Source organism: Phalaenopsis equestris, unplaced genomic scaffold (assembly GCF_001263595.1).
Source record: "Phalaenopsis equestris unplaced genomic scaffold, ASM126359v1 Scaffold000090, whole genome shotgun sequence".
Classification (NCBI taxonomy): Eukaryota; Viridiplantae; Streptophyta; class Magnoliopsida; order Asparagales; family Orchidaceae; genus Phalaenopsis; species Phalaenopsis equestris.
In genome coordinates, this window is record NW_018164532.1 from 1,080,441 (window position 1) to 1,091,401 (window position 10,961).

The 10,961-nt window shown below is 32.4% G+C and overlaps 1 protein-coding gene across 1 annotated transcript in view; it reads left to right on the top strand.

Moving 5' to 3' along the window:
- LOC110020075 overlaps window positions 1-4,844 on the top strand; it is a 36,510-nt gene extending 31,666 nt beyond the window's left edge. Inside the window, exons 5-6 of the mRNA XM_020718046.1 lie at window positions 3,302-3,449; window positions 4,018-4,844. Coding sequence (XP_020573705.1) covers window positions 3,302-3,449; window positions 4,018-4,844 — 975 coding nt within the window. The remainder of the gene's footprint in view (window positions 1-3,301; window positions 3,450-4,017) is intronic.
- Window positions 4,845-10,961: the final 6,117 nt, after the last annotated feature.

Consider the following 10,961-nt stretch of genomic DNA (forward strand, 5'->3'; position numbering starts at 1 on the left):
AAAACACGTAACTTAAAAGGTGGGGATCTACAATTGCCGGATATTAATTACACAAGCAGAATCCAAATCCTAAAACAGAAATCCAAACCACGTTTGATACAAAAAGCATACAAATGAACCACACAACCACAAACAATAAATATTCTCATTGGCAATACTTACGATGAACATATCAGAAAAAATAGCTGCCAAAAACAAAGAAAACTAAATGCATCATTAATTATAAAATCATGAAAATCAACTATCATAAAATGAGTTCACGAGGAAGATTTTTCAATTCTAATTCTTCTTTTGACATAAAAAATAGATCAAACTAAATTCAGATCACCATCCAAAAGAGATAGCGGATCCAGTAATAAAAATAAAACATGTAAATCTCCAGCCCATATCGCTTCAAAACCAAATAACAACGTAAAAAAAGCGGCGAAGGCAAAAGAGCACATAACCAAACATAACAAACACACAACACACCTCTTCACAACACAAACAACTCCATATGATTACCGCAGATATGAAAACTAAAAACAAAGCATATTATCAAAATACATCACCGGTGCCATGCCAAACTGACACATGATCACAACAGTTGAACCCACCACCTTCAAGGCTTGAACCAAGCACTGAAACACGTATTAAAAATATGATATCAACTAATGTCATGCCAAACTGAGAAAACCGCTAAACATTTACCATATGTTCATAACCATAATAAAGTAGAGATACAAGAGACAATGATATCTCAGATGAAAACCGAGAAAACAACTAAACATAATCAACTATCTTAGATGAAAATCCTAAGATTGAGATAAGGAAGCTACGAAATAGACAAAAAAGAAAAAGTGAGGTCGGAGAGATAGAGATCAGACAATGAGTAAACACCAAACCACACCACCAAACGCTCGTAGCTCATCAGAATGCCAGAGTGGTGGTTCCTCACCTTGGATTAGGAATTTCAAAAGGGGCAGAGGGGAGGCTGCAGAGGACTAGCACAGAGTAGGGACGAGACGAAATGGGGTGGGGAGCGGAACATGGGAGTGGCTCTGTGGCTGTGGTCTATGGGGCTGAAAAAGAGTTAGGGTTTAGCGATAGATAACCAACACTTAAGTCGCAACCTTGCGGGAGCGGATGGTTTGAATTTGTAGTCCGTGACACGGACAGTGGATTTCAAATCCACTGTAAATTTCAATCGGATCATAGCTTTGTCGATTCGATCTGACAATGGCTCGAAATCGGATTGAAAATAATTCGATCGAAAGGTTTGACTCATAGCTCAGCTCGTTCAATTCAATTCGATCTCGATTCGATCTCAAATTCAAATCAATTTTTGGGTGATTTACAATCTTCGATATAGTTTGCCAGCCCTATACACTAGTTAATGAAGTTGCTGGTTTCTTCGATTGATGGATCGCCCTCCATTATAAACAATAGCTTGGTTTCTAAAAATTATGGCTTTTCAATCATTGATTCAAAAAGTGATACATTAAGGCATTCACGCCTCTAAACGTCCAGTTTTTCTCTGCTATAAAAATTACGAAGTTTTAGTGTTACCTCAGAATGTCTCACTAGGAGGAACCAATCCCATTTAATGCAATTTTCATAAGAAGTCCAATCAATTTTTCTGAGATTGTTTCCAACTCTAGGAAATTGAGTATCTAATTTTATTAGGACACTCACGTGAGTATATACTACCTCTACGACAATATTTAACTAATGAAGATCGAAAACAGAGGTGCAACAAGATCTTAGCAAGTCAAGTTATTTTCAGTTCATTTTGATAAGATTCCTAAGTTCTTTTTAGGGGATCCCCTAATGGTATCACCTATGCTTCTGTTTGTCCTTATTTTTGTAATTTTTTTTTTTGAAAGCGACGAAACAAATGCTTTGTATTGTTTAAAGTATCATTACCTTTAATATATGTCAGCTAGCGGCTTCTTGAACTCTAAAAAGAATCTGTCAAGAGGACTCACTAAAAAGTTATTTTCTTTGGATTTTTCATAAAAAATTTCTCTTATTCTATTTATTTGTGTTCATATGCTCAAACTGTGATAAGCAAATTCATTTTCGATTTATAGGAATGTTTTTGTCACAGAACAAGTCTTATCCAATCCATAAGCTGTTGGCTTTATTAATCATCAATCTCCTTCATTTCTTCTGAGCATTACATGACACAATTACTTTTTCTTAACAAATCCAATTTTTAAGTTCTATTAATGTTTCCTCCAATTTCTTCTAAGTCATTCAACATTAATTTCATCTGTCTATCTTGTTGGTGCATATTCTATCTATTGCTGTATATACAAAAACAATCTTAAGTCTAATTTCCACATACTTTTATTTTCAATAAATGCTAATCACTCTCTCTTTACAATAAACATTTTTTTTTATCTACTTTATAGCCTGGCCACACATCCTTTTTACACTTCAATATTGTTTTTGTTTAAATTGGCTATTAATGATTTCTTTATGGTCGAATACTTGGATTCATTAATATATTTTGCCTACGTTTTGTTTTATGAAATTCAGCTTTTAATTCTCCATGATACTCTTTGCATGATACTTTTACCACATCTCTCGATTAAACCCATCTAATTTTAACTCCAATAAATTATAGATCATCTATATCTTTCTTTGTTAATCTATGTAATAGATATAACATATTAAGCATTTAAACCTAATAGGTCCATTATATATATGTATTATTTTATCTCCTTGTATAGTTGCTTATCCACTAAGATTGTGTGTGTGCACGCCCGTGTATATATTCTACTAATCTTATGATGTTTATTATTCAAATGATTTATTTTTAGGGGCTTTTACATACATACATACCACCCAATTCCCTTATAGTTACATTTCTACACCTAAACTTTATTTTTTACATTTTTACCACGCAAATCTTTCATATCACATAAAAAATACCACCAATTTAACTTTTAAAAAGTGAAATACACTTTTATGCATAGGTAAAGTGGTATTCATGTAAAAATTGAAATTTAGCTGTTAGATATGTAAATGCATATGAATTGAGTGCTATGCATGCCAGTCTTCCTTACTTTTTTTGTTCTAACCTTCCATTCATAAACATTTTACATTTGTGGAGATTGTAGAATGTAAACACTCTAAACTATTGAAGGAATTTCTTGGTTTCACAAGAGTCTGAAAATTTCTATTGGTAATAACTTATTATTATTATATTTTTTGTTATTTTGAATTGCTCCTTGGAAAAAAACCAATCCACAAATCAACTTTTTTTTGTTAATTATTTGCTGATTACCAAGGGCTAAGTTTTTGTACTTTACAGAGGTGGGCAATCATCCGAAAGCGCCAGACAACTTCTAAGCAAAGCAATGGAAGCAAAGCAAGGTCTGAGGAGATGTTGGCAGCACAGAAAGCATTTTCTATGGCTTTAAATATGCCCATGTCTGGAAGCTTGTCAACATTACTTTCAGGTTCTTGCAATATTCCAAATTAATTTGATTAAATCGCTTTTTCAACCATTAAATTTATTTTGAAATTAGTTCAACACATGAGTTAATTGATTTATCGTGGATTGCACTTATATCAAAGCAAACCCAATGGTACAATATTCATCTTTATCAAATTCAGCCCTTAAAACTTTTCATTTGAGTGAAATGCCAAACTAATCCTCTGATTATTTACATTGGGTCATTTTAGTCTCAAAGTTATAAAAGTGACATATTATTCCCCGAGACTATATTATTAGGAGCTGAAAGTCCTCCGGGTGAACTATTTTGAACTATTTCAGCCAATATTAAAAAAAATTGGGACTAAATTGACACTTTTATATACTTTAGGACTAAAATGATCCCTGCAAACAGTCAATAGACTATTTTGGGGGATTTTTATGACTAAATTCTGTCCATGACTTTCCTCCATTTTTGTTTTTAAAATGTTTTGTTTTTAAAATGTTTATATTAAAGTTTAGACTAATTTTTCATCTTATAGAAAAAAATGTTAATTAGAAACTAATGAATTCCAGGGTTGAAAATGTAACAGGGGTTACACATTCATCCACATCCATAGCTGGAGGAACATCTGGAGGAACAGGTGCAATGGTTGATGAATCACAGCCTCCTGCTTCTCAAGCTTCTAAACCAAACCCGCAACCAATCACCACCACTGAAACCTCCTCTCAGAAACCATCCGCAAACCCTTCAAATAAGCCCCGAACCACCCTGAAGAAGCCTCCATCACCCCAAATGAAGCCCTCCATCTGCCCAAATCCTCTTATAAAAGCCGCCGCCTTTGCCGCCGGTCTCACAGGTTCGTCAGTTACCGGTACTTTATCCTCCTCCTCGGCATCCGCTTCCACCACCACCGCCGCCACCGCCGCCATGACGGGAACTCATGCTCTTAACACAAGGTTTTCCCTTCCTCCATCCAAGGTTTCCCAAGTTCAATCAGGCTTAGCAAAAGCTTCGTCTCTGCCTCCGAACACGTCAATGCTGCAGCAGCAGCCGTCGTCGGAGTCGAAACTAGCGAGCTGTGGTCCGCACGTAAATGGAAAGAGGCGGCGAAGCATTGTTAGCTCCGCCATTGATGTCGACGAGCTGTTAGCTGAAGAGGCTAGAGGTGAAGCGGACGACAAAGCGTCTGATAAATTGGTTCAGGCCACTGATATTGATGTTTCGCCGATCTGCGACGGGGAGATAAATGATAGCGAATGCATTGAAACTGAAAAAGTTCAGAACAAGAACTTGAAAGAAGAAGAATTAAGAGAAGTTAGGGATAGTGGTGAGGTTATGGATTTAGGTGATTCTAGGATGGATGAGGAGCTGATTTTTAAGGATGAGGGAAAATTTGGAGATGAAGTTGTGAGTTGAGAGAGTTGTTTAGTGATGAGAGTTTGTACTGTAGCATGGATATTGGTTTAAGTAAGCATTATTGTGATTTTTTAATATGGGATCTTCATAATGCAAATTTATTGTTTTATGAGGTATTTACATATATACCAGACGATTCTTTGTATTTACATGTCTGACTCTTGAATATTTACTTTTACATGCATGTCATTCAAATCTTCGCATCACATCAAAAATATAGTTTTTACTATCTTTTTAAATCTGATTGTTAGTCAACTCTAGCACTGAAAAAATTATTGGATCAGGACACCGGACTCAAAGCACCAGACACAAATTTGCGTCTGATTTCTAATTAAAAATGAACACTTGGAAGATGGGTCCTACTCTTTTAAAAAAACAAAAGAAAAATTGTATTTGGTGGGCCGTATATTTGCAGGTGGACAATTTTTAAAAATAAAATTTTTACTATCTTTTTAAATGTGATTGTTAGTCAACTCTAGCAGTGAAAAAATTATTGGATCAGGACACTAGACACAAATTTGCGTCTGATTTCTAATTAAAAATGAACACTTGGAAGATGGGTCCCACTCTTTTAAAAAAACAAAAGAAAAATTGTATTTGGTGGGCCGTATATTTGCAGGTGGACAATTTTAATTAGACACTGGATGCAAATTTACGTTCGGTGTCAGAAGCAATAATCTCTCACCAAAAGTCTTTATTTGTTGTAAGCCTATTATATGATTTTTTTTTTATTGAGCACTCATTGCGCAATGATATCATATTTTGCTTGTTCAAAATTTTGCATTATAATGATATAATGAAATGGAGGAGGTGTTCCCCATAACCTTATCATCTTCAAAAAACTCAAAATATCATTAGTTGTTTTTAGAAATTAGTGAAATATGAGATGAATTGTCACTTGAAATCAACAAAGGAGGTGATGCTTCTAAGGGGATGGAATAATATTGATGCCTACTTAAAAATATTGAAGTGTTAAGAAATTTTTACTACATCACTTTCAATATGAAGGGCGATCAATTATTTGAAGGGAGTGATGTGGTTGATTGGGTCGAACTTCCTTCTATATGATCCCAGAAATGACATTTTGAACTCTGATGCGTCACATTTTGGATCAGGGAGATAATACATCACAATAATATAGAGTATGATGAAAGGATGTAAACTCATTTTGTATTCTAAAAAAAGAATGATCATACAAAGGTGATAATTGAAATAAGCAAGGAAATGAATTTTATTTCATTTCATAAATAAAAATGACCCAACTGATACAATTGAAAGAAATAAAGAAACAATCGAAAAGAGACTGAAATGACAGTAGATAAATAACTACCCAGACCCAAAAGAAAATACAATGACTAATTGAAAAAACAAAAAAAAAAATATAAAGTTAGAAAGTCTTGCTCCGTTGGAGATGATCTTCTTAGTAATTGAGCGCAAATTGGTATATAAAAATAAAAAAGTTTGACAAATCAATTTTAATAAATAACTACTATTTATTAAAGCATAAATGTCAAAGAAAATAGGGCATGCAGTATGAATGATACAGTATGAATGATAAAACTAGATATTTTATTAAATGCATAACATAATTTGTAAAAGCGTATCAAATGCTTTTGATAATGAATATGAGTGCCTTAAACTCACGCACTTTTAAGTATTTATATTTCACAATATCAAGCGTGTTCATACATATAAGACTTACCAATATTTTAACATTACAAGATAGTATACAATAAATTATATGTACAATAAATGATAAGTATATGTATATATACATATACTTACATACTTGTGTGTGTGTCTGTGTGTGTGTGTGTGTGTGTGTGTGTAATTACATTTATATATAATGGGTTTCCCACGACCTCTTAGTTGGGGATGCACCCCCTCAACTCAAGGAAGAAACCAAGTCAACCATTGATGGCCAAGAGAAAGTAAACATGGGAATGTCGAATAATCCAAAGCACACTTCCAGGTTTGTGTGTATAATTACATTTATATATAATGGGTTTCCCACGACCTCTTAGTTGGGGATGCACCCCCTCAACTCAAGGAAGAAACCAAGTCAACCATTGATGGCCAAGAGAAAGTAAACATGGGAATGTCGAATAATCCAAAGCACACTTCCATTAGTTCATTGTTGAACAAACAGGAAGTTGATATATGTTCGACACTAATCTCATGAAAATCCAATGATTTCTCTATGGACCCATTAGTCTGACTAATCAGAATAAGAGTTTTATTCCAACTTAATAATATTATAATATCAAGTGTACTTTAGGCATCACAATTAAATCACGAGAATATAAGTATAATATGTTCACCAGTATTTATACATAATTATGAATTTGCAATAATGAAATTTAACACAAATGCTCTAAAAGAAAATATTAACTACTGGAAACACGAGATGAAAATAATTAAATAAAAGTCTATACATCAATAAAACGAGAATAATTATTTTTGAAATTCATTAAGAACATAAAATAAAATTTGGTGCAAACATTAGCAAGGGTGGCACAACAAAGGAAAATTGTTGAAACGGAGCAGAGATTGAACGAGGGGAAGAGCAAAGGAATTACGAAAGTTTTAGGATTCGAGAGAGGCGGTGAATGATAGCAGGAGGGAAGAAGATGAAAGTCTGTTCTTACATAGCAACTATTGAACTTTCAATGTTTAAACATAGAGAATTCATATGGTCAACATAATGCTTAGTAGGATGATGAGGGAATGGAGTATCCTTGGGAAGACAGGTTCTATCATCTTCAAATGGAACTAGACTAGTAACTCATGAAGGTAAGTAACACATTGCTAGGAGAAATAATAGATCTTAGTTCTCCAGAGGGGATTATAAAAAGGTCAATTTTTGTAGAAAATAATAAAAATTCTTTCAAATTATTCTCATTGGATAATCCTCCACACAATTCATTTATTTGAAACTAACAAAATCATCAGGTCGTACATGACTTATTGCGACTTATGATGTGATCCACATATGTTGTTTGTTTTATAGCAAAAATCATGATTAAAAACTCGTAGTGACCGTACGACTAGTGCGAATATCATGAAAGATTAGGAAGAAGGATGAAGACATGGCAAAGTCTTTCATATTTCTTGCACTTATCACACGAAGAATGATGTTGATTTTTAAATTATTTACAGAAAGATACCTAAAATCTGAAAGAAATGAATTAAGCTTGAAGAGCTTGGGGAGGAGACTGAGAGTGAGAGGTTAGGTCAAAATAAATCCCTTAAGAAAATTATTGTAATGTGAACGAAGAAGGCAAGCCAAACAGAGCAACAAAGAGAAATTCAAAGATTCATGCTAGTGGGAACTCCAGGGCTCTTGGAATTTTATGTTGACGTGTTTATAATGATTTTTCATGCCCCCACCCCACAAATTACTATTTACATGTAATTATCAAAGTCTACATTATAAAATTTAGTTGCAAATTATAATTACACAATATGTCCAAATTGAACTGGACATAACTAACTATATAAAATTTAGTTGCAAATTATTTGTGGTCAAACGAGTAGTCAAAACTAAGTTATAGTTAGTTCTAAGTCGGCTCTCAACCATTTAAAAAAAAAAGAAGAAGAAACTGAACAATAATAAAAAATAAACTGATTATATTCTAGCAAATAATATGCACATTAATCGGTGATATAATAGTTGAGGGTGGTCATGAGTTTGAATCATACATATTATCATTTAGGCTCATTTTAAAAAAAAAATTTTTTACAAATAATATCTCTAATATTTGCCTCAAAAATTTTTTTTTTTTTTACAAATAATATCTCTAATATTTGCCTCAAATTATATGTTATATTTGTCAAGTTAGTCGCATGAACACTGATATGCCAACAATAAATCTATCATTTAACATGAATATTGAGTTATGACACGGATCTTGAGAAAATCTTTTGAGCAATGAGTGTTAAAACTTCAATTAAAAGTTATATAAAAATTGCAATAAATTTATAGTCAAATTGACCGGCTCGATGAGATGAACCCAATGATACCAAAATGGGTCCAAATCGAGTCAAATCAAGCCCCGATCAAACAATTAAATTGTTTTTGGAAGCTTGTTGGACATATTTAGAAGATCAAACTAATGCCGAATCCGGTGAGCTCTTGGTCGGATTGAGCATCTCGATAAGAATCTTATGAGCTCAAGATCTCTCAATTATGACATTATTAAGACACTCAAAGGTCCACTAAGAAACTTCAGATCGTCTGATCAAAATGGTTGAGATTCCTGCATTAATTGCACTTGAAACTTTATAGATTGAGCCACACTCCTCTCATGAAGAAGGTAGAGAGTTTGATGCTTGATGAAGAGTTTGAAGCTTTGAGAAGGAGGTGAAGGTCGACATAACTCAGAACGTCGTCGACCGCCACCGACCACCACGTGTCGGCTGTTGACGATCACTATCAGCTGTTGCCCGTTACTTGCAACAAGTTGATCCGCTCAACGACATTATAATTCGAGAGACCGTGTAATCTCTTCTCGCCTGTGGAACGAGAGACTATACATGTAATCTCTACTTTATATTGGATTTCTTCAGCTCAGTCAGAAACCATTATTTTTTCCCATTACAATTTTTCCACGTAAAAACTTCTGGTATCTCTACTGGTTGTTTCTTTCTTTCGAGTGTGTTCAATTCTCGTGCAATGCTAAGACGATAATTCATTACTCTACTGCCTTGAATCTTCTAGCACACATCAAATACAATCAAGATTTTTACAAAATTAAATATTCTTATCATAATTTAATGTTAAATTCCCTTGTATTATATGGCCCACTCCTTAATTAAGATATGGACACCTTGAAGTGGTCCAAAACAATGAAAACATGTGTGGAATGGACTTAAATTGTTGTTAGCCACCTCTCTTTTCATTACCACAAATAAATAATTACTTAAAAAAACAAATAGAAAATAATAATTTAGTAGGTTTTGTTTTTGTTATCGGTCAAAAATTCGACTCCTATTTTACATTTATTTTATATAAAGTACATACATACTCCTCAATTCTTATATATTTAAATATTTACATATATACCACCTATATTTTCATACTTATATGCATGAAATTACATTCAAATTTTTTACTTTTGTTATGTTTATAAAAATGAATACAACTCTTGTATAAATTTATAAGAGCAAAGTGTTATAGATATAATTATCAAAATTTAGATGTTAAATATGTAAATACATAATAATTGAGTGGTGTGTATGAAAATTTTCCAATTTAAATTTGAAGAAGAGTTGTGTGTATGAAAATTTTCCAATTTAAATTTGAAGAATTTAAGCATTTGGTCGTCTTAATTATTTTAAAATTGATCAAAATTAGGTTCAGTAATCATAACTTAATAGTGCCAAAATAGTCGTCTATTTATATGATATAATTTTAGTCCATAATTTATAATAATGTTAAAATAGTCGTCAATTATTTTAAAATTGAGTTTTAATTGACTATTTAAGTCTTATTTCAGTCCAATTTTAAAGTGCGGGAACTATTTTGATATTTCTATAAACTCTAGGACTAAAACAGTCCTGTATAAATAATCAGACTACTCATTAATTTAATTATTAGTCATTTATTGCATTAATCACAACAAATCTTAAATTAAATGATTAAAGTATTATAAAAAATTAATTACAATAAATTTTAAATTGGGTATTTTAAACAAAATAATTAATTGATTATACATCATATTGGTAATAAAATAAATTTGTTGATTAAAAAATTAACTTTGATGATTTTAATGAAATTTTCGGACATATTATTATTACTTAAATCATCATCTAATTTTTTTAGGAAAAAAAAAATCTACTATTAAAGGATATGATATTTGAAATAACTTATTTTCTATTTGTAACAATCAAACCAAAATATATAAAATTTTCTACTTTTTAATATGTAAATAAAATTGTATTTAAAAAGTCCAACGTGTTGGTTGGTAAGACCCCTCAGATTGGAGGTTTGAATCCCCTCTGACGACGTGAGTCTTAAGAAGGTGACACTTAAATATTTAGGCATATTAGGAGTGGCTGGAGACTCATATAATAACCTATGACCATTTTTTTAATATATATATATATATATATATA